Genomic DNA, 24,962 nt, shown 5'->3' with positions numbered 1-24,962 from the left:
TCTCCAGACTGTTCTCTGTGACCTCCGGTCCGACATCGACCGTCGTTCTAGATCAGAACCGCTGCAGTTCTGGCAGTTTTCCGATTCCACCCGACTCAAAACTGTCAGAACCTGTTTTCTTCATCCATACCAAAGAATCTACTGGGTTCTGTGTTTGGGTCAAGTCCATGTGAAAATTGTAAATTAAGGCTCCTTTCATTGCTGGAAGGTCCGGGATTCGGCTCTCCTGTGCAGGTAGGGGAAGAGAATTATCACGCCTCCTTTTGGTTCGGCTTGCGTACACACTGCATTCTTGAGAGCGGACCACTGACAGACCAAACGTACGGACAACGTCATGCAGTTTCAGAAGCTGCTTGTTTGGGGGCGCCGTTGGTCAAAATGAACACTGACCAGACAGGCAGAAGAAGAAATCTGGCTCATTTGACTGGTGCAGACCGAAACCGGAGGTCCCGCCCCAGCAACCGGCTAGTGGTTAGCAGCTAACGTCTAACCACAAACAATGGTCTTTTAACCATCTACCAATAAGCACCTGCACTTCCTAACCACTCCATGTCACCCACGAGAAGGATTCTAACTCTTTCTTTGTGTGTCTGCTTCTTCTGACTTGTGCCGTTGGTTTTGTTTATTCTGCTATTCAAATGCACTGAGCTCCACATGACGTCCTCTCACTGAGGCTGTCTGACAGCCCATAGGTCTGCATCGGGATGGGCCAATCCTACAGATCCAGGGTTCACCACAAAGATCTGGATCCAAGTTCAGGGGAGAGTTTAAACATGCATTAATGATGAGAATTTTTCCAGAAATTCCTGCTTTGATCTAAAATCCGGATTTTACAGGGCTGGTGTGAAAGGGCCCTAAATCTTCACAGACACCTGGAGTGAGCGGTTCTCCTTAGTTCATCCATAAAGTCTGCAATCTGAGAACTTTAAACCGTTTCCACAGCAATGCTCTGATAAACAACATGGAAACAGAAGACACAGTGAAAACAAAGTAGATTTCTGTGTTGGTCCACTAGCTGGTGCTGTTTGGTTTTGTAATGAAACCACACACACACACACACACACACTGCAGAGAACACGGACATTCATATGAACAGACCACCAAGTTTAATTGTTATTACGGTGCCTGTCAACTATAAAACTACCAAATCCAAGAGAATATGGACTACGACCAGGACAATATGGACTGGGACCAGGAGTAGAGCAGGAGTACGACCAAGACCAGGACCACAGTTTCCACAAAGACAGAGTCCAAGTGTTTCAGAAAGTTCCACCTTCAGAACCATGGTCAAAATGTTTAGCTATTAGACACAAAAGGCCACTGAAGTTTTCATTTGAATGTGTTGCTGTCAAAACACAGCCTCAGAAACACACACACAAGCTCACTGCAGTCCTACCAACCCGGACGGACCCTCAAACCCCCGGACAGAGTTCTCACACACCCAAAATAGGCCTCACGCACAGAACTGACAGGCTCCGGACAGATGATTTCGGAAACCGCCACGATGCGCCCCGCCATCCCAGAGCAGCTCTGGGAAAGCATACACCCGAAGAGCAGCCCACACCCGCACTGTCACACCCGGATCGCCCGTCCGGGTGAGGGTCCGCGGGGATCTAGACATGTCGGAGCCCTGCCGAGGCACGCTGCTGCCGACCAGCGGCTAACCACGGAGCTAACGGCTAACAGCCACCGCCGTGACCCCACAAACCACAGGAACCCGTTCAATCGGCGATTCCGCCAAGCGCGGACACCCGGGGCGGAAGATGAGGTTCGGATTGCCGCCCTGCAGCCACCCGACAGCCGCGCCGCTCCGGCCGCGTCCACAGCCTCCCTCGCTTGAAAAGATGGCGGGCAAGCCAGGGCAAAATATGAGCTAACGGCGGCTAACGGAGCATTAGTGCTCACAGAAGACCGAAAACTGGATTAATGTCGCCCACAGCACCGCTGTGGCGGCAGGAGCGAACGCCTGAAGCGACTCCAGACCGTCCGGATGGCGTGAAGCCGCGCGGAGAGCACTTTGATGCGGTTTTAAACTCGATCTGTGCGGATGTTTGGAGCTAGCGGGCTGCTAGCCTGTTAGCTGAGCTTTGTCTAAAGGCGCCGAGCGGCCAGCTCCGACACACCGAGTCGCTTTGCGCCTCCCAGGAACACCTGGCTCCAGCCACCCGCTACCCCCGCCGCTAGAGCCGTGTTTACTTTGAGTCTCGGTGCTCCGGTGAGTCCCGCGGAGGCTCCCGGTGGATTCCTTCAGGATTCGGGATTTAGCGGAGTAGCATAATAGATGAGTTATCAGCTGTCCACTATGTGCGCAGGCGCAGTGCCGAGCGGCATCCAGCATGTTGTTGTGATCTGATTGGCTGGCAGAGCGGGGGAAGCGCTCTGATTGGTTGGAAGGTGTTTGAGGGGCTGTGATTTGTTGCTAGGTGGTATGAAGAGCTGTGATTGGTCCACAAGACTGCCAGGGCCCAGTGGTTGGCCAAGAGTCCTCTGTACTGCTGTCATAGACAGGTGAAGCTTATATATGCGAGTACGGACTGGAGAACCCAGAGTCTAGATGGAGAACACCCCCGAAAGGTGTGGGGAACAACCAAGACAAGATCCTGAGGGATTTCAAGATTCAGACTGACTGACTGGTGAAGGACAATCAGCCTGACATAATGGAGGAGGAGAACCATGAGAAGAGAGCAGTGGTGATGGATGTAGCAATCCCCTGTGACAGAACATCAACAAAGGAACAGGAACCGGAAGTAAAGCACAAAAATGGGGGGATGTGAAGACTGCACCACCATCGGGGATCAAACTGGCACTTTCCGCACACAGCACCTGGCAACAAAAGAAAAATTTAAATGTATCCACCAAATATGCCCAAAAACTTGGAAGATACTGATGTGCATACAAATATTTTTATTTAACCTTTAGTTATACAGGCGGGCTCCATTGAGACCATAAATTGTAAAAAAAATGGATAGACCTTTCGTGACGTCACCCATTGCGCTCCCAACCGCCGTTCTGAAGACTTCAACGAGTCCAGACGGACGTCTCCACATTGAATATTTGAAACCTGATGTAAATGTGATTGATCCCACCCGTCACGTGACCGCATCACGTGGACAGAGGAGCCGCGGTGATAGGGCGATTTATGCTGAACTTTAACTCGTAATATAAAATCAACTGATGATTTATGTGAAAATCACAGTCTGGTGAAGCAGTACGGTTATAGAAACTAGTGATAGAGACCAAAACATGTAGTGAGATGGCGCAGGAGCAGTGAGACGGCACGGGAGCACGGACGCTGCTGGCTCTGCACGGAGCTGCGGCACGGAGGCGGAGCGGCGGCTAACGAGTGACGAGCCGGTAGCGGTAAACTAGGAGCGGCGAGGCAGCAAGACGGCGGCACGGCTACACCTGTAGCGAACCCGGGCACCAGGGATAGAGGTACGTGCCCGTGGGTACCGGTTTGTGAGGCCGTGCCGCCAGCCCAACATGGCCGCAGCGTTGCACCGCAGACCTCGCCTGCACCCCCTGGTCGTGAAGGCGGACGGGATCGTCGCCGACCTGAGGGAGGACATCGCCGGCTGTGGGAGGAGCTCAGGGACAAAGACGATCTGCTGGAGCAGGCCCGGACGCTGGCCGAAGGACAATCCATGCTCATCTCGTCCTTCATGAACAGCGGCGCTCCAGCTCCCTGGCTCCTCCTGCTCCACACCGGACCATCAGCGCTCCTGGGCGGTGGCGGCGGTGTGGGGCCGCAAGCCTAAGCCCACCGCGGCGTCGCCCCCACTGCCCCTCTCCAACCGCTTCCATGCCCTGACCCAGCAGGACAACGACAGCCCGGCGGGTGGTGAGGGTCCGCGGCCTGATGCGGCCTCTGCTGCTCCCGCGTCCTCTGGCGGGTCCGCCGCTCCCCACTTCAACAACCCGGAAGTCACGCCGCCAGACGCCGCCAGACACCGCCAGACACCGCCAGGCCACGTCGTCGCTCCGCCACGGCCCTGGACCACACCGCAGCCCCGGAGACTGCTCCCTGCGCCGTGGTCCCGGCCCCGGAGACGGATCTCTCCCCTGCAGCCCCGGATCACTCCGCCGCGGCCCTGGAGCCGGACCGCTTCCCGCCGGTCCCGGAGCGGCGGCGATCGCCCCGGACCGCGGCCTCCGCTGCCCGCCTGAGGCTGATCAGGGAGGCGGTGAGGAGACACTCCGGGAGCCACCGCCACCGCCGCGGGGAGAACCGGGACCAGGACCAGGGCCAGGACCACCGCTCCAGTAGCGAGGTTGCTGCTGGCGGCGCCGCTGCACCGGCGGAGCGCTCCCCAGCCCTGGCCCCGCCCCCTCTTCTCCCCCTACGTCACTCCTGGTTGGGGACAGTAGCTTCAGGAATATTAGCTTCTTTAACGCCGTCACGCGGCGTATTCCTGGTGCTGCTGTCCCCACCATCCTCCACGGACTCCCGGAGCTCCTGCGGTCCCTCCCCTCCGCCGTCCGCCGGGTCGTCGTCCACGTCGGCGCTAACGCCACGGCCCGGCGGCAGCCGAGTCACCAAGCAGGATTTTAAAGACCTTTCTAACCTGTTGGAGAGCTGTGGGAGGGCGGTCTTTATCTCTGGACCTTTGCCGACCTTCAGGGGCGCTGAGCTTCTCCAGACGGCTCAGCCTCAACACCTGGCTCTCCAGCGCTCCTGCTCAGCCTCCAACTTTTATTTCATCGACAATTTTAATCTTTTCTGGAGCCTCCAGCTTTTTACCAGCAGGACGGACTGCAGCCGAGCCGCTGGCCGCTCCGTCTCAGCAGGGAACATTCAGCAGGCAGTCCACACCCCCCCACTGACTGACTACCTGGAAGCCCCCCCATCCACCACACGCCGCATACACCCCTCACACACCCTCACTGCCCCGGACACACCACACACACCCCTCACACACCCTTACTGCCCCGGACACACCACACACTGTCCACAGCATCCCAGTCCTCACCTCCTCCAGACACCACACCCCTCGGACTGTTCTTAAACAACAAAGGACTGTTTTATCAGTGAAACTTCACCGAGAGCCACATCCAGCCCCCACCACCATTAATATGGCGCTGCTGAATGTGTGCTCTCGTTTAAAGGTGCATTAAGGAGTTTTACAACCTTAAAAATACTTATTTTCCACCATAAATATGTTCCACATTTTTAATGCTGTGTCCAATGTCCCCTGACATGTTCATTACCAGAACCTCTAACAGGCTAAACTGTCACTTGAAAGTCACAGTGCCGGTCTGGCACCAGAATTTTTTTGGGGAGAATTTGAAAGGAATGACGTAATGCGCGCTCCGGCTGGTTAGGTTTCATTTTGTCCGCCATTACTCCACCAGATGCTTAGTGAGCAACAACTGAGCAGGATCTTCCAGGAAGTCAGAACAGACTGGCTTCTAGCACTGCAGCTCCACACAGACTCCACCAGGTGGAAGACACTTAAATCTTACTTGAGCGCTTCTAAACGAGCGAGGAAGGAGTTCCCCTCTTCCGTGCACGGGAGCCACAGGGACGAGTTTTTCACTAAGCTGCATTACACCCAAGGCCTGCAGGGGGCGCCGTTTCACATAAAACGTGCAAACTCCTTAATGCAGCTTTAAACAAATCTTTTATTATTAATGATCTTATTTTAGATAATAACTTAAACACTCTGCTTTTAACTGAGACACGGCGGCTCTGATGCTCCTGTTCTCCTCACTGAGGCTTCTCCACCCAGTTTTAACTTTCTATCTTCAACCAGACAGGGCAAGAGGCTGGAGGGACGGCTTCCATTTTAAAAAACTCTATGAGTGCATGTGCAGTAGCTTTTAATAGTTTTACCTCTTTCGAGCACCACGCCTTTGTTTTTAGTAGTCCCCCGATCCTGTGTTTAACAGTGTACAGACCCCCTCAGTACTCTAGTCTTTTTATTAGTGAATTTTTGGAACTTTTATCAATAATTCATTGTAAGTATAGTAGAATTTTAATAACTGGTGATTTTAACCTACATGTTGACGACATCTCGGACTCAATGTCCAGAGAATTTTTAAACCTTTAAACTGTTTAGATTTTAAACAGCATGTCACACAACAGAGGACACACCCTGGACCTGGTTCTGACCCCCTGGACCTGGTTCTAACCCCCTGGACCTGGTTCTAACCCCCTGGACCTGGTTCTAACCCGGTCTGTCCATCAGTGTGTCCTCTGGTGTTGACCTGGCTGTGTCTGAATTTTAATAAAGCTTTTAAGGAGCCGACAGACGCTCTCTGTGAAGACTCTGCAGACCACTTCAGAACTAAAATCCTGGACATCAGGTCCAGTCTTTTACCCCAACAGGTTTTATCAGTGAACACAGCTGAACCGTTGTCCATGCCTGAGGACACACTGGACAGTCTGGACCTGGTTGATGAAGGACTCTTGGTCCAATTTTCTCCCAAGTAAAATCAACAACCTGCCTTCTAGATCCCATTCCCACCACTTTTTAAATCACTTCATGGATTCCTGGAGGAACAGATTTTAAATATGAACTGCTCTCTTCAGACGGGCGTCTTCCCCACTGCCTGTAAAACGGCGGTGGTGAAGCCCCTTCTGAAGAAGAGCGATCTGGACCCCGATGTTCTGAATAACTACAGACCAGGATCCAACTGACCGTTTTTAAGTAAAGTTTTAGAAAGACTGGTTTTTAACCAAGTCAGTGACTTTTTAATGATCAATAACATTTTAGAAAGACATCAGTCTGGTTTTAGAGTGAACCACAGTACCGAGACGCCCTTGAAAGACTTTAAATGATATCAGGTGGAACTTAGATAATAGAAAGCTCACAGTGTTGGTTCTGCTGGACCTGAGTGCCGCCTTCGACTCAGTAGACCACCACATTTTAATAAACAGACTGAGTCACCTGCCCCTTAAACATTGGACGTCGTATGGACGTCCAGATCATGTCCACATTGCGTCCATCCGTCCAAGACCAATTATAGACCTATTTTGGACGTCCAAAATAGGTGAGGTATTTGGACGTCTTATTATTACCCGATTTCTATGTCTAGATGACGTTGAAGATCTGGACATCGAAATTAGGACCCAATGTCGACGTCTATATGTGGTTGAACATTTGAAAGTCGGGGAAACTTGGATGTCAATATTAGGCCTTATATAGGCTTAATATTGATAATAATAATAATAATAATAATAATAATAATAATAATAATAATAATAATAATGACAACAATAATAATAAGCTGTTGTTTGTAGTTGATGATTTTAGTGATGAATGCTTAGGCCTAAAAGAGTAAAATAAATATAAGTAATATTAGGATTGTTCCCTCACTCTGAGGGGTGGGGGAAATATTGAAATGGGGAAGAGACGGGGGATATTTGCTTACATCTAGGAAACGGCACTGATGGAGAGAATTTAGGAATATCATAAGACAGAGCTATAACGACCAGCAGATGGCGGTAGTGCAATCACATGGGATGCAAGCTGCCATTAGATACAGGAGAAGAAGAAGAAGCAGCGCAAGCAGAAGCACGTTGCACGTTGTCTGACTCTTCAACTTCATTTATTGCGGGTAAGTTGTTAGTTTGGGTTAATATTTTCATGTATGCATTTAAGGCGTTTGCTCTTTCAATCTGCTTAGAACCGGTTGGCGGTACAGCACGATGCATTTGCTAGCAGACATGTGTTAACGTACAAAGCCAACGAGAAATCAGTTAGTCTGATAATTTTTTTTTTTCTACTTGTGTAGATGGAGTAATGAAGTATGACATGAACGCTACTCTGGAACTCGTTAGGCAGCATGCTGCCAACCACCTGAAGCATGCACCCCAAAAAAGGTTTGCAGCTGCTTCCCAGTTACCCTGGGCTGAATGATCTGCTACATTCCTCCGTTTTTCAATACATATGTAACCCAAGCAAGTGTGAAGGAATATAATATGTACGAGGGGGGACCCAAAAGTTTCCGGACTGATTCTATTAATTAAAAAATACAATGAATTTCCGACTTTGGCCACTAGATGTCGCTACAGGACAGCCTCATGCATAACTGTGCCAGGTTTGGTCTTCCCCCGTGATGCGGTCAGCTGACAGTCACTGTTTGTGTTGACAGAGTGACACCCCGCTCTTCGATTTTTCAAGATGGCGGATACCCACGGATATGCGCTCTGTCAAAACATTTAGTTTTTTATTGGGAAAACACCGGCAGAAACACTCACCATGTTGCAGACATTCTTTAAGAAGGATTCTTAGGGTGTCTGAGTGGTTTGGGCCCTTTAAGAGTAATCAGATTACATCACGAAGACCAGGCACGCAGAGGACAACAATCCACTTCCAGAACAGAGGAAAACGTCACAAAAACTGAAGAAGACGTCCTGGTAGATCCACGCAGGACTTTTGATGACATTGCAGATCTGATGGGAGTATTGTAGAGATCCAGACAGATGATCCTCAGGCGGTTATTAGAAGCAGTGAGACGAAGGCTCCCGGAAATGGCCGCATCATAGCAGACCGCAGACCACAGGACGCCCCGTTACGCACAGAAATAGCACCAAATGTTGTGTGTAAAGCATATTTTTGGACTAAAACCGTGACCAGCCAGCCTCCCCACCGCCATATTCCCCTGATCTGGCCCCAGGCGACTGCTTTTTGTTGTCAAAGATGAAACTGGAGCGGCAGCGGAAAGGTAAGACAGGCATACAGAGGGGGAGGGAAAATCGAAGTTCTATCTTTCCGGCACAGTTACGCACGGTCATGGCGACTCTTCTGAACAGTGAAAATCTCGGGTGCAGCGTTGTATTCAAGCCAAAGGAGAGGATTTTGAAGGTGACAGTTTCAAATAATTGCGAAGATTAAAAAATAAAAAGTTATAACTACAGTCCGGGAACTTTTGGGTCCACCCTCGTATTGTGGAATATAATGAGTTATGTAAATGAGTGAAATTTATGTTCGTTGATGAAAAATGTTAACCATCTGAAAGAGGTGAGGGATGATGTATTATGAATGAAATGGGTTTTGATGTATTTTATTTTTGTTTTATTTTGAAGGGAGACAGACAGGAAGTTCTGTGTCTATGTTCACTTATTAGCCACCATAGTGTATATTAGCCTGACTGAGTGAACCCGGAAGTGAAGGTGTGTCAGATGGTACACTTTACTGCAGAAGCCACGGAGCGGGAGACGCTGCTGTCGGGTTAATTAAGTGTTTTTCCCTTGATTGCTAGTCCAGCGGTTGTCGGGGAACACTGATTCCTGTTTTGTGGACCGATGGTAGTCTGGAGCCACCTTGGACCCTTTTGAGGGCAATCAGCACCATAGCATGCTGGCACAGCGGATGGAGGAAGAGTTAGCTGCAAATTCATCACTGGTCTGGTATTTTGAGTACAAATGTGAGTGAAGTTTTTGCAATAAAATTTGTTTAAAAAGAATTGGATTGTTATTGTAGTCTTATTCCAGAAGGTAGGAAAGAGTTTCCTGTACCTGTGAATTTTACTGTGCCTTGGCTTGTCAGCAGGTTGGATGCTGTCTTTATGCATTTCGAGTTAGCTGCTGGTGATCGATTCAAATGAAGCGATAGGAAAATGACCTATGAAAGCATGTCACCTTCTACAATGGGAATTTATGCGTAGCAAGCAGTATAAAACTATCTACACTGAGTGGAAATTTGAAATAAAAAAGACGTCCACAAGGACCACATTTAGATGTAAAAAAGACGTAAAAAAGGACCACATTTGGACGTAAAAGAGACGTCCCACAAAGACCACATCAGGACAAGAAATAGTCCTCATATAGACATAATGTGGACGTCACAAATCAACGTTCAAAAGACGTCGGAAAAAGACGTCATCTGGAGTAACGTTCTGCACCTTCTGCTGACCCGAATTAGACGTCCAAAAATGACGTTAAAAAGACGTCGTATGAACGTCCCTTTGCACAGTGGGTGGTGGGCCTCTCTGGTACTGTTCTTACCTGGTTCAGTTCTTATCTCACAGATCGATGTTTTTGTGTAAGTATGGATACTTGTTCCTCAGGAACCCATGAAATTCGGTGTGGGGTTCCCCAAGGTTCAATTTTAGGTCCCATACTTTTTAATCTCTACATGCTTCACTTGGGGATGCCATCAGGAGACACGGCATCAGCTTCCATAGCTATGCTGACGACACTCAGCTGTTCATCAGTCTCCATGGTTACGCTGACGACACTCAACTGTTCATCAGTCTCCATAGCTACGCTGACGACACTCAGCTGTTCATCAGTTTCCATAGCTACGCTGACGACACTCAGCTGTTCATCAGTTTCCATAGCTACGCTGACGACGCTCAGCTGTTCATCAGTCTCCATAGCTACGCCGACGACACTCAGCTGTTCATCAGTTTCCATAGTTACGCTGACGACACTCAGCTGTTCATCAGTTTCCATAGCTACGCTGACGACGCTCAGCTGTTCATCAGTTTCCATAGCTACGCTAACGACGCTCAGCTGTTCATCAGTTTCCATAGTTACGCTGACGACACTCAGCTGTTCATCAGTCTCCATAGTCACGCTGACGACACTCAGCTGTTCATCAGTTTCCATAGCTACGCTGACGACACTCAGCTGTTCATGGCCGTGTCTCCTGGTGACTCCGGGCCAATAGAAACCCTTTTGAACTGTATTTCAGACATCAAGTCATGGATGCAGTGAATTTCCTGCAGCTCCACCAGGACCAGACCGAGGTTTTAGTTTTTGGTCCTGAAGGTCAGAGAGAGAAACTTTTACCAAAATGATCAGATTTTAAACCAGAACAATCAGTGAAGAACCTGGACCTGCTTTTTGACTCTGAGCTACATTTTATTTCACACATTAAAAACATAACTAAGATTGGATTTTATCATCTTAAGAATAAAGCCAGAGTCGCCCGTTTCTCCCTCAGGCCAGCAGGAGGCGCTAATGCAGCTTTTATCTCCTGTAGGTTAGATTACTGTAATGCCATATATTCCACACTCCCTCAGCACACCTCCACTGGCCGGCCACTTTCCCCCTTCTCCAAATCACCTTCAGGATTCTCCACAGGTGCCGTAGAAGTGTATATATATATATATATATATATATATATATATATATATATATATATATATATATATATATATATCGGACGATATTTTTTTCCATAAATTGTATTCTCAAACATGGGGTCGTACTATAATTCAGGACTAGATTGTCGTTAAACATTTTAAACATCTGCAACGCTAGATGGAGCCAAAGTACCGGTGACCAGAAAGCAAATGGAGCATCACAGTGATCTGATGAAAAACGAACGTGACCATCTGGAACAAAGGGGCTTGAAAACTAGACAAGTGAACAAACAGAGGCGAAGTTTTGATGCTAACTTTAAACTGATGCTAATCAAGGCAGCGGAGTCAACAAACAACTGCCAAACGGCCCAGATATATTAGACTGAATTATTGATGCTCATGAAGTTGAATAGAACTTGAATTTGATGGTTATAAAGTTAGTTACATCATTAATGCAGTTATTGAACCTTTGAGGTTCAGGAGAAAGACAATATATTTTTCATTTAATACTGCAGGATTTTTTTTTATCTTAAATCACATGAAATGTTATCTCTGTTATGAGTTTTTGAGTTTTGAATAATTGTACAATAAAAAGTTGTTTCATCTTAATGTCTTCAACATACTTTTCATAAAATGATATTTGAAAAGCAGGGGTCATCTTATAATCAGATTCGTCTTATATTCGGGCAAATACAGTATAATGAAACAAACACAATCTCTAGTGAATATAAACTATGAATATAGGCTATATGCTATGTACGTATTTACAATAATGTAATAATAAATATGTGATTCAGATCAATCTTTAATTAAAGCTGCATGTAGTGCTGGACGGTAGCCTGGCATGCCAGACTGACTTTATTTATGTTTAACACACATATAAAGACAGTCTGGTACGGCGCCATTGGGGCAGCATTTCAAACTGGCAACGAGAGACGGGACTATTGAGTGGAGAGAACCAATCCAAGAAACAAGGCTGTGACGCAACGACAATGCGACTTACGCAGCGCTCCGTTGTAGTCGTTTTGTAGTCCAGAACATGGGATCATGGCAGGTAGTTTTATGTCCGTTTTTCCCACAAATTCCAGCAGACGCTAAAGCGCCGCGCCGTGCCGGTGTCTTGTTCCTGAAGTCAACGCACACCGGGAGCGCTGCGCAGCGCCGTGCCGTTTAGAAGCGGCGACCTGAAGCGAATCACCAGCGCCGTGGTGCCTGCGTTCTGGTGATCCATCGTAACACCAGCACTTCTGGGACGCGGCACGGCGCTTTGGCGTCCGGTGGAATTTGGGGGTTGGAAAGAAAAGCCTTCAGAGCAGATTCTTGCTGTGGTTTCAGCAACAAATTCAGTTCATTCAAAACTTCAGACAGAGCCGTGATAAAGCCTCGCTGTGTTGCGGCCACCATCGTGATTGTTGGGGGAGGTATCATATGGCGCATCGCTCACTCCGCCTCTTGTGGGCTGTGATTGGCCAAGCAGAAGTTTGCTTGGCAGAAGCAGGCGCCAACCTCCGCTCATAAAACATGAAGATAATGCGGAAGTGCAAAAAAGCTGTAATTCCAGAGAGATTCCAGCAGGGGGCGATGATGCTGGTTTCAAAAAGAGCCCGGTCTCATTGGAACCCATTCAAAAATGCCGATTTTCAGAGTGCAAATAAACATACAAAGCGCCCGGTTTCAGGACGTATTTTGGTCTCTATCACTAGTTTCTATAAATGTGTTGGCTTCACCAGACTCTGGTTTTCACATAAACCATCTGTTGATTTTATATTACGAGTTAAAGTTTTGCATAAATCGCCCTATCACAGAGCCTCCTCTGTCCCGTGATGGGCGGGACCAACACATTTACATCCGGTTTCAAATATTCAATGTGGAGACGTCCTGCTGGACTCAGTAAAGTCTTCAGAACGGCGGTTGGGAACTCTATGGGTGACGTCACGAAAGGTCTATCCATTTATATACGATCTATGGGCAGAAGTCAGACTCAAACGGCGCCGTCCCAGACTGTTTCCCCATGTATCCCTGAGCATGGAGACAGTCTGGCATGCTAGGCTAGCTGGACGGGACCTCACCAGCCCATGCATGTCCACATGCATGCAAGTCCATGGGCTTTGAAGAAAAAATGGCAGCAAATGTAACATTAATAATCAGTCTCATAGTTGTAAATATACATGTCTTTGCTGTTGCCAATAGGTGGCGCCATGGCCAATGTTGTTGATTAAATTGGAGCATGTGCACAACACCTCCTGTTTTCAGCAAGCGGTGCAATAGCCGACGGTGGTTATCATCATATTGGACATGGAACCTCATGCTACGTGCAGAGTTTCAACTAAATCTGATTACGTTACATTAATCTGCTGCGTGTCGGGATATTTCCCCCAACTCACTCTTTTCTCTGGGTCCCGAACAGCGACCACACTGAAAGTGTTTACAGATCAGGTGACCAAACGTGAGCATTACTGCACCAACAAGGAAGATGGCAACACAATTATTTCAACAATGAGAGGGTTGATATCCACAGCTGCACCAACACACACTGCTGCCCAACAAAACATCGAGCTACACTGCCAACCACCACGAGAGTGAGCGAGGAGCAGAAAAGACGTGCATTCTACATCCACATACCTGATTATATAGGGTCTGGGGCATTTCCCGATCACCACAGCACTCCGAGTGGCCAGGAGGAAAACAGTCACCGGCTACATGAAGATCTTGCAACATAATAGTACAACATGAAGCAGCCGAAAATTTTGCATCCAGAAAACATTTTTTAATGAAAATGTTGGCAAATGACGACAATCTTATCATAACTCTCTACCTGTTACTGTCTAGGAATGTGCACCTGTGCCCTGGCCCCACTTCTTAACTTACCAACTGCACCGGGGACCAAAGGATGAAGATCCAGGACCAGCTACTAGAGGGACCAGAGGATGAAGATCCAGGACCAGCTACTAGATGGACCAGAGGATGAAGATCCAGGACCAGCTACTAGAGGGACCAGAGGTGAATTTGGAGTCTCACTCTTCTGAAGAAGGGAATCCGGATTGCAAAACTGTTTTTATTTCTTTGTGTTTGCTTTCTGATTGATGAATATTTATTAATTTGTGAAAATTTGTTGGAGTGCAGATGAAATAGAAAACATCACGTGATTATCATGAAGCTTTATTGTCGCTATCAGAGTTAGTATAGTCATCATCATCATCATCATCATCAACATCATCATCTTCCTCTTCAGTCCTGTTGCTATGGTTCTGTGTGCTGGACTGCAGGAGGCTGTTAACATGCAGCAGAGCCGAGCAGACAGACGGGGCTGAGAGGTAGACAGGTGGACAGGTAGTGAGGTAGGGGGCAGACAAGTGGACAGATAGTGAGGTAGGGGACCGACAGGTGGACAGTTAGTGATGTAGGGGCAGACAGACAGAGACAGCGGGGTGGACAGGTAGTGAGGTAGGGGATGGACAGAGAGAGACGGACACATAGTGAGTTAAAGGACAGACAGACAAATGAATGGACAGGTACTGAGGTAGGGGACAGAAAGGTGGACAGGTAGTGAGGTAGGAGACATAAAGACCAACAGACAGACATGTAGTGAGGTAGTGGACTGATAGGTGGACAGGTGGTGAAGTAAGGGACGGACAGAGACACACACAAGTGGACACAGTGAGGTAGGGCACAGACAGGTGGACAAGTGGTGAGGTAAGGGACAGAAAGACAGACAGATGGGTGGGAGACAGGTAGCTATTGTGTTATTTACATACAGGTAGGCAGATGCAGTAGAAAGCTTATTGGCTGTCTTCCAGAGACTCCGCCCCCCTCTCATCTGTGTTGGCCAATCCCCGGAGAGGAGGGGCGGGCTCTGCAGGCTGAGGGGAGGCGTGGGAGGAGGAGGAGGAGGAGGAGGAGCTGGAGGAAGTGGAGGAGAGGGAGTGGTCCGCGGGTTGTTCAGTCTGTAGCCTACCTGTTGACTCCGCCTCCCCTCCCATCAGCCCCTCCTCCACCCCGCCTAAACCACGAGCAGCAGCAAACTGAAGGTGAGGCAGCAGGGTGACCTGCGCCTCCTTCTCCCGCTCCTTCTCCCCTGAAGCCTCCCGCTCGCGGCGCTCCCCGTACAGCGGCGCCTCCAGGCCCAGGTAGGAGGCGCCAAGCTGCCGCAGGTCCAGCTCGAAGGAGCCTCCGCCGGGTGCCGCCGTGTCCCCCCCTCCACCTCCCCTCTTGGCCTTGCGAGGTTGTGGGGAGGCGGAGGCTGGGAGGCCGTCAGGAAGGAGCGACTGGATCTTGGGGAGCCAACGTTTACGAACTCTGCGAGCATTGGTGCACATGTCAGCCGCAATGACGTTCATCTCACTCTCCTTAAAGTTAGGAGCAAAGTTCTGACAATACACTGCAGGGGGAGGAGGAGGAGGAGGAGGAGGAAAACATAGAGAAGGGGAGAGAGGAGAAGGAAAAGGTAGAGGAGAGAGGAGGAGGAGGAAGAGTGGAAGTAGAAGGCAGAAGATGAGAGGGAGAAGCAGGAGGAGTAAAGAAACAGTCAATGAGTTTTCAAAATTTTGAAATTTCACACACAAAGATATTTGTGTGTGTGTGTGTGTGTGTGTGTGTGTGTGTGTGTGTGGTGTTTGCCTTACATTTGACAGTGTTTAACACTCGGTTGTCCAGTGGTTTTCTGCTCGGATCATTGGTGGAGGATCGGATCCCTGTCCCACAGCTATTGGCTAGAGTGTTTCTATGGAAACAAGAACAAGCCAATAAGAACGTATAGCAGCTGTATGTCACCCCCATTGCTCCCCGCCCCAATGAGACAGCTGTTATGTAAAGCAGCTGCTTACAGAAGACTGTAGCACTTCCAGCATAAACAGCATCGAGTTTTGTCACACCACATCTGGGGATGGTTGGTGATGTCACACAGTGTCTAGTGATGAGTGATGTGTAGTGATGTCATGGGATGTCATGTGCTGTACGGTGATCTCACAGTTCTGGTGATGTCACATGGTGTCTGGTCATGTCACATGGTGTCTGGTGATGTCACATGGTTTCTGGTGATGTCACATGGTGTCTGGTCGTGTCACATTAGTAATTGTCTTACCTGTCAAAGAACGTGGCAAGCAGTCTCCTGAGCAGCACCTTGTGTTTGACTCCAGCACATAGGTGACAGTTCATCAGCTGACCCCGTGTCATGAACACACCTGACCCTGAGCACGCCGGCATGCACACACATACATTTTGTCACTTTCAACATATCCACATATCCTGTCACCATGGCAACAGACTGGTGTTTGGTCCTACCTGCGACTAGTTCCACCTTCTCCCCAGGGTCTCCCTCTGTGTAGAGCGATGGGTGGCAGCGATATCCAATCTGGCTGATCAGACTGGCAGGCAGTGCCATGTTGTCCCGACCAACCAGCACACAGGGCCGGCGTTCATTAGCCAATGGGAGCGGCACCATCTCCATCTTTTCATGGACTGAACCAAGAAGAAGCAGGGGGTGGAAAGGTGAGTGTGTGTGTGTGTGTGTGTGTGAGTGTGTGTGTGTGTGTGTGTGTGTGTGTGTGTTTATGGTGGTGGGGGGGGGGGGGGGGGGTCCGCGACGTCTTCCAATAATAAATGGTAAATGGACTGCTCTTATAGTGCTTTACACTGCATTGTCTCATTCACCTATCCACACACACACACACACACACACACACACACACACACACACACAAGTCATGCAAGGCACTCAATCCATCCACTGGGAGCAGAGTAAGAGGTTCAGTTTCTTGCTCAAGGGTACTTTGGCACATGTACAGCACAGCTGTAGGATCAAACCATCAACCTCCCAATTCTGGGATGACCGAACTACCAACCGAGCCACAGCCGCCATAAAAACATTCCTAACCCTCCTTTTCAGGTGGTGTGGCATAGCCAGGTGCACAGTTCTCCAATCAGAAGATAGAGTTACCAGGAGCTTTGGACAAACTGATAGGAACAAAAATGTTCTAAGAGAAAACTGCTTGGACACGTTTCACATGTGATATGGAAGTAAGAAACAGTTTGTAAACCATGGGGAATGACTAGAATTATTCATAATTTGCATAAATGCCTTTTGACAAACATTCTCTTGTGACTGTTGATGGATTGATCCTGATATTCTACTACAGAGACCAGAATATACTGTTGGGATTAAAGTTCAGCATTAAACTGGTTTCCATCATATTTAACAGACAGGTTCCACTTTGTTCATGTTAATGATGACTCTTCAGCCCAGATCAGAGTTAAATATGGAGTCCCACAGGGTTCTGTTTTGGGACCTATACTCTTCACATTATACATGCTTCCTGTAGGAACATCATCAGGAAACACTCCGTTAACTTCCACTGTTAAGCAGATGATCCACAGATCTACCTCTCCCTGAAACCAGACGACACCGATCAGCTGGTCAAACTGGAAGCTTGTCTTAACGACATAAAAACCTGGACGAGTCATAATTTTCTCCTGCTAAATTCAGATAAAACAGAATTTATTTTATTTGGCCCAAAACACCTGAGAGAAAACTGATCTAATCCAATACTGACCCTGGATGGTGTTGCTTTAACTCCCAGTGACACTGTGAGGAACCTGGAGTGACCTTTGACCTGTAACTCCCACATTAAACAGGTCTGCAGGACCTCCTTTCACCTGGTAATATTTCTAAAATCAGGAACATGCTGACTCAAAGCCAGGCTGAGAAATGAGTCCATCATCTGTTCCTCCAGAGTAGACTACTGGAACTCCTGTTATCAGGAACCAATAACTGCCTAAAAAGTCTCCAACTGGTTCAAAACGCTGCAGCAAGAGTTCTCACAAGAACCAGTAGGAGAGATCATATCAGCCCAATATCAGCTTCCCTTCACTGCTTCCTGTTAAATCTAGAATAGAATTTAAAATCCTCCTCTTAAAGGAATACTCCGAAGATTTTGGACCCACGCCCTATCCCCATCATTTACACAGTGAGCTAAGCTCATAAATACCCTTATTGTGTCCGTTCGTCCAGCCGCTGGCTCCCAGCTGTTAGCATCATAGTTAGCTTAGCTCAACTGCGGGAGGTGAAGAGGAGACAGAGCCGGACTGACGAAAGTGGACAAAATCCTCCTTCCAGTGGTCCGGGGGACGGCATGTTAGCATGTGAAGTAAATCCGAATGGTTATAAAACATTTTAAAAGACGTTTTTTTCTTTTTCAAGCCATTAAAATAACGTTTTGATACACAGACCTGTGCATGTGCAGTGCTCTGCGGAAGGATATACCACAGCAGTAGAAGCATAGACTCAGCCGCTGTGCGCCGGTATATCCTTCCGCGGAGCACTATGCTTGTGCAGATCTGTGTGGATCAAAACGTTATTTTAACGGATTGAAAAGGAAAACACGTCTTTTAAAATGTTTTATAACTATTCAGATTTACTTCACGTGCTAATACGCCGTCCCCTGGACCACTGGAAGGAGGATTTTGTCCACTTTCTTCAGTCCAGCTCTGTTTCCTCTTCACCTCCGGCAGTTGAGCTAAGCTAACTACGATGCTAACAGGTGGGAGCCAGCGGCTGGACAAATGGACACAATAACGGTATTTATGAGCTTATCTCACTGTGTAAATGATGGGGATAGGGCGTGGGTCCAAAATCTTCAGAGTATTCCTTTAACCTATAAAGCCCTGAACAACCAGGCCCCATCATATCTTAAACAGCTGTTAGTCCCAGACTGTCCCAGGAGAACGCTTCGTTCTCAGAGTGCTGGTCTGCTGGAGGTTCCTAGGTTGACTAAACAAAACCCTGGAAGAGGAGGTTCTCTTAGGTGGACTAGAGACGTGATTGAGGGATTGCATAAAGAACATCAATGGCGGCTGATCCGTTGATCTAATGAGACAACCTGGACTCAGTGGGTACAATCAGCTTCAAATTGGGCATAAATGAAAACAGCTGCTCCACTGATTAATTGAGGAAACCCGGACCCAGTGGGTGTAAGCGTTTACTTAACCCTGGGCTCCTGCCATGTGGAACCGGCTCCCAGTTCTGCTCCTTTCTCTCATTTCAATGTAATGTTTCGTAACTATGTGTCACTGACGATTGATGATTGTTCCTCTTGTAGCCTATATACTCTGTTTATACACGAAAGGTATGTAGATACATACATGGAAAAACTTCCTTTTAACAGGAAGAAGCCTTTGCACCTTTCCACAGTCACTTATGCTTGCTCATTTGGATCTGTTGGGTTTGCTCAGTAAAATTGTCTAGAAATGACCATGTTGCAATTGGCACTTTATAAATAAAGCTGAATTGAATTGTCTTGAATCCCAGCAGTTTAGTTTCATGGTGTCAATTTTCGGATGTACTGAGAGGTTTTTTCAGAAACTTTTCTTAAACTGTCTGCTGAAGCAGCTTCATCCTCTTTGTTCCAGTGAAACAGTAAAGTATAGTAAATTATTTTGAAATGCAGTACGTTTTCAGTCAGATCTTTTGAAAACTGCTTCCTCAAAATAAATTCACCATATATGTACTCAGCTGCAATATTTCCAAAACTAAAATTCACACTGCATGGGACATCCTTGAGCACTGCCATGATAGAAACACTGCCCTTCATTTTTGTAACAGTGAGGACCCAAGCTCAGAATTTTTGAGCTCCAAGCGAATGCAGCATTGTCACCGCTTTCAAAAGAAAACGCTTCATTATTGAGTTTCAACAAGGCAAAGTTTTGAAGACCATGTGGTTTTGTTGTTGCTCCACTAGTCGGTGGTGTTGGTTGTTTTAATAATGGAACAACACACACAACCTACAGAGAACAATGTAGATCGTACCATGGTGGCACTTACTGTAGGGGTTCCCAGCGTGCCCGTAGATGTGTTGGTAGAGCCCAGTGTGGACAGAGTTGCTGTAATACTCTTCTTCCAGCTCCTCCTCAGTGGCAGGGTGAGAAGGAGGCGATTCTGTGGGTAGACTGGAGCCTCCTGGACTGGAATGCCCCCCGCTGGCCAACAGATAGGACTGCAACCCGGGAACCAGCCCCCCACCTGCACTCAGGTAACATAGAGCGCTGCTCCTGGAGGACTGAAGCTCTGCCACCATGTCCACTCTGAGGACGAGACAGGAAGACCCGTCTGAACAGACACCGGCCCACAGTTCACACTGAAAACAAATGTGAGCTCACCTGGCCTCGTCCCCCCCTACTGCTGCTCCCCCGGCCCCCGCCTCCTCAGCCGGTGGAGTGTCGACTCTCTCCTGTTTGATCCGCCCGACAGCCAGGAGCAGCTCCCCAGGGCTCAGCGATGGCTGGTCTGAACTGACCTCCTGCAGCTGGGAGGTGCCCTGCTGCTGCTGGACCGCCGAGCTGTCGAAGCCCCCAAGTTCATCTGTTGAGGTGGTCTGAAAGATGCCAACATGTAGCTTCAAACGTCCATCCATTCGTTTTAAACCGCTTATCCAGGACTGGGTCTCGGAGTCAGGAGTCTAAGCAGGGAAACCCAGACTTCCCTGTCCCCAAACACTTCCTCCAGCTCTTCTGGGAGGATTCAGTCCTGAGGCGATCCCAGGACAGCCAACAGACATAGTCTCTCTAGGGTGACTTTGGCCTTCCTCGGGTCCTCCCCCCGGTGGGGCATGTATGGCGTCATTTTAGTGCCAAAATTCCGCGCGCAAAAAAATCATAATCGCGCACAGTTAAACCACTCTCTGTGCGCTCGCGATGCCTCTCCGCGCGCGCGTGGACTCTTTCTGCGCGCGCGCGGTCACTTTCTATGTGCGCGACATCACTTTCTACGTGCGCGACATCTCTTTCTGCTCGGCGGTGACATGTCTGAGCTGTCTGCTCGCGCGGTGGTGTTGAGTTTTGGCACTCAGGGGGCGGGCTTCGAGTTGATGCCACTCAACCCCCCTCTCCTTTGTGATTGGTTCCTCTAAACGTCTACTGTCTTCCGGTCAGAGCCAATCAGAGGTTAAGTAGGGCGGGTAGTCATCGTTTGGCGGCAGAATTGGAAAATTGAGGAGTAAAATTCACACAACATGACCTCCATACAGTGATTTGATTACTGTGGAGGAGACCTGGCTGTTTCCTGGGAGGAGAAAGAAGGAATAAAAACGTTTTCATGGAGCCATCAAGGCTATCTGTCTGAAATGTATATGTAAATTATATTTGATTTATATCTGTTAGTGTATATCTGTTATTCATCTAATTATAAATCTGTCTTAGATTTTTTTTTAATTACATTTAATTTGTATCTGCTAGTGTATATCTGTTATTTATTTAAGTATATGTGTCTTAGATTTATATGTAAATTATCTAATTCATATCTGTTAGTCTATATTTGTTATTTGATTATATCTGTCTTAAAATGATATTTAAACTCTAATTATGTTATTTAGTTTATATCTGTTATTCAATTATACCTATCCTACATTTATAGTTCATTTTTTCTCCTTTTTTTCTGTCTTTTTCCCTCTCTCTCAGATTTCATTTGATTTTATACCAGGATCAGTGAAGTACTTTTGCTTTTTTTTTCCTTTGTTTTGAGCAGGTGATATGTTGATAAGTTTCATAAGTCACAAAAGTAATAGACCCATTTGAAGACAGTAGACGTTTAGAGCAACCGATCACAAAGGAGAGGGGGGTTGAGTGGCGTCAACTCAAAGCCCGCCCCCTGAGTGCCAAAACTCAACACCACCGCGCGAGCAGACAGCTCAGACATGTCACCGCCGAGCAGAAAGAGCTCGCACGCAAACAAAACGTGATGTCGCGCGCGTAAAAAGTGACCGCGCGCGCAGAAAGAGTCCACGCGCGCGCGGAGAGGCATCGCGAGCGCACAGAGAGTGGTTTAACTGTGCGCGATTATGATTTTTTTGCGCGCGGAATTTTGGCACTAAAATGACGCCATAGGCATGCCAGAAACACATCTCCAGGGAGGCGTCCTAAGCAGAGGTCCGAGCCTCTTCAGCTGCTCCTCTGGATGTGGAGGAGTAGTGGCTCTACGATGAGCTCCTCCCCCCATCTCTAATACCCCTTTCACACTGGCCAAAAAACCCGTTTAAACCCGCTAATTAACCGGGTCCTCATGGCAGTGTGAAAGTGTTCACTCTGCATTAGACCCGGGTTTTTCAACCCTGCAATCGACAGTTTTTAGCGGGTCGCTGCTATCGGCTTTTTAGTGGGAGGGGCGAAAGGGAGAGTGAAAGGCAGACGCGAGTCGACATGGTAACTTACGTGATGACGTCGACGCAGCGTGGCTACGTTAGCGCGCTAGTTGTTGTTTCTGGACACAGCGTGAGATTTCCTTCGTCAACATGACCCAGTATTGGCAAGATAGCGAGACCAGAGAGCTGCTCTGGATCCGTGGGGAAGAGGAGATTTGTCTACAGGTAACGGGGACTGAGCTCTAGTCTGTTGTTTACTTTCGCTTTGCGCCGTCGCGCTGATGATGTCATCAACGTGGGACACCATCGGCGCAGGAAAATGCAGCGACTCGGCTCGCCAGCAGGCGGGTCTGCAGGCAGTGTGAAAGGACTCAAAAGGCGATTATTAGCGGGTGGAGAACACGGGTCGACCCGCTAGCTGCAGTGGGGAAGAGGTATATGGGAGCGCCCATCCCCCTACAGACGATGACCATTTACAACTTCAAACAGCGAAACACAGATTTAGCACCATTTACAGTGTGTGTGTGTGTGTGTGTGTGTGGGGGGGGGGGTGGGGGCGGATTGGGTTCACTCAGGAGTCAAAAATTAAAAATCTCACATCAATAAGCTGAATAATGAAACACCTTAAAATATTACCCTGGGGTTAATGTGGCTGCTGTCTTTAATCAGTGTACTTCACAGTCTTGTAAGACACAAATGTGTGAAATGTGGAGATTAAATTCCAATAAAACTCTCTCAAACTGCATTCCTACTTTCCATCCTGTCAAAATTTCTTTTTTCTGAAACACTACTTCTCCTTTGAAATGAATAGAGGCAGCAACTGCATGTTCTTCAGAACGTTTGATGAGCTTCTAGCAGTCTGCACAGACTCGGGGTCTGATAATGGTCTGCAGAGGATCAGGGCCTTATAGCAGTCTGGAGAGCTGCAGAGACCTGGTAGCTTATGGCGGTTTGCCGAGACCAAGGGCCAGATAGTGGTCTGGAGGCCTGCAGAGACTACAGGCCTTATCACGGACCATAGGTTTGCAGAGACTAAGGGCCTTATCTGGAGGTCTTCAGGCACCCTGGGTCATATAGGGGTCTGGAGGTCTGCAGAGACTTGGGTCCTCATAGTGGCCTGGAGCTCTGTAGAGACCCGGTACCTTATACTGGTCTGCCAGGACCTGGGGCCAGATAGCAGTCTGGAGATCAGCAGAGACTACGAGCCTGTGGCAGACGGCAGATCTGCAGAGACTCGGGGTTTTGTAATGGTGTGGGCACAGGAGACGGTCTCAGAACAGTTCTCGGGGCTATCTGATCTTTAATCAAAAATACTCCGCTCAGAACACGAGATCCAGATGAGTGTAATACTCTATCAGGTTTCACCACATGTGATCCGATTGCGACAAATACATTGAGGCAGACCTAATCCGGCTCTGTTTGAACCACCTGGACTGACCTGTGAGTCGCAGCAGAGTGGCGAGGAGGAGGACGACGACTTCATCAACATCAGCTCCATGCCTCGCTCCACAATGTTCTGGATCTGCAGGTAGCCGGCGGTGTACATGAGGACCAGCTGTTCGCTGGCGGCCATGCTGAGGCGCCCAGTGTAGCAGAAGGATAGAATCTGCTGGAAGCATGTCGGCGTCACCGAAGACGGCAGCTCGAACACCGACTGCGAGGGTGAGGACGAGGCGGAGGAGTCCGCGGCCGAGCTGAACAGGTCTCTGAAATAGAGTGAAGAGGCAGCGAGCACAGCCCGGTGCGCCTTAAAGGCCTGGCCCTGTACCAGGATGGACACGTCGCAGTAGTGACCCATCAGCCGCTGCTCATTCAGGCTGCCCAACACGCTGCTGCCGAAGTCCGGTATCTCCACCTGAAGGAGGCCGTCTGCCATGGTGGAGGCCGTCGGTCTGCCAGACGGAGGAGGAGCACCAACCTGAAGCTTCTGAACCAGGCAGACGCAGGAAGACCGCCGAGCCTTTAACTGCCGGGGATGCTGCAGGTAGGTCCTCCAGAAAGCTTTGCATCCATTACGTAGTGGAAGAAGAAGTGAGGTTTGAGGTCAAAGGTCAGAGGTCTGGGAGTTGTTTCAGATCCGAAATACTGAGTCACAGCAAGGTGGGAGGAGGAAGAGGTGGTCAGTCATCAGGAGAGAAGTCACTGAGCGCAAAGGAACTGCTGGAAGAAGGATAGCGAGAAGGAGAAGAAAACAGAACGGATCTCATCAAACAGCATAAAGACGAAAACACAACTCCAACATTCGTCTCGACATCTCAAAGTCTATCAACACATGTCAAACATCCTCTGGCACACATCTCGAGCATCTGTTGACACAACCCAAACATCTCCCGACACATCTCAGACATCCATCAACACATCGCAAACACCCCCCTCACATGTGACATGCCCCCCCCACACATCTCAAATATCTGTCAACACGTCTGTCCCCCGACACATCTCCAATGTGCTTCGACATGTCTCAAACAACTGTCAACACATCTCAAACGTCCAACACATCTCAAATGAGGCTTGACAAATCACAAACAACCATCAAAGGACCCCCAACACATCTCAAACAATGGTTGACAAATCTCAAACGTCCATCGACACATCTCGAATTTCCCCCCGCACATGTGAAATGTCCATCACGCATCTCAGATGTCCCAAGACACATCTCAAGTGACGGTAGACACATCGCAGACATCCATCAACACATCTCAAATGTCTCTAGACACATCTCAGTCATCACATGGAACACATCAGATGTCCCCCGACACATCCTAAACATCCATCAACATATCTCAAAAGTCCCCCCGC

The 24,962-nt window shown here is 48.4% G+C and overlaps 2 protein-coding genes across 8 annotated transcripts in view; both read right to left on the bottom strand.

The window, feature by feature from the left end:
* The window catches only part of brd3b (bromodomain containing 3b), a 19,940-nt gene extending 17,631 nt beyond the window's left edge, over positions 1-2,309 (bottom strand). For 6 of the 7 annotated variants that reach the window (XM_030105819.1, XM_030105824.1, XM_030105825.1 and 3 more), the window contains exon 1: positions 2,197-2,309. The gene's annotated coding sequence lies outside the window, so the exon portion shown is untranslated. Of the gene's footprint in view, positions 2,177-2,196 lie in introns of those variants that run through there. The other variant, XM_030105821.1, reaches the window with a different exon arrangement.
* Positions 2,310-14,751: 12,442 nt separating this feature from the next.
* nacc2l (NACC family member 2-like) lies at positions 14,752-24,085 on the bottom strand. Its single transcript, XM_030104721.1, has 7 exons — positions 23,602-24,085; positions 20,188-20,402; positions 19,853-20,112; positions 16,318-16,494; positions 16,118-16,223; positions 15,660-15,757; positions 14,752-15,415 (listed from the first exon to the last, which is right to left on the bottom strand). The coding sequence occupies exons 1-7, from the start codon at positions 24,037-24,039 to the stop codon at positions 14,817-14,819; spliced, it is 1,893 nt and encodes a 630-aa protein (XP_029960581.1). The 5' UTR covers positions 24,040-24,085; the 3' UTR covers positions 14,752-14,816.
* Between the last annotated feature and the right edge of the window lie 877 nt (positions 24,086-24,962).

Source organism: Salarias fasciatus, chromosome 12 (assembly GCF_902148845.1).
Source record: "Salarias fasciatus chromosome 12, fSalaFa1.1, whole genome shotgun sequence".
Classification (NCBI taxonomy): Eukaryota; Metazoa; Chordata; class Actinopteri; order Blenniiformes; family Blenniidae; genus Salarias; species Salarias fasciatus.
Note: the sequence above shows the minus strand (reverse complement) of the source record. Positions and strands in the feature narration are given on the sequence as shown.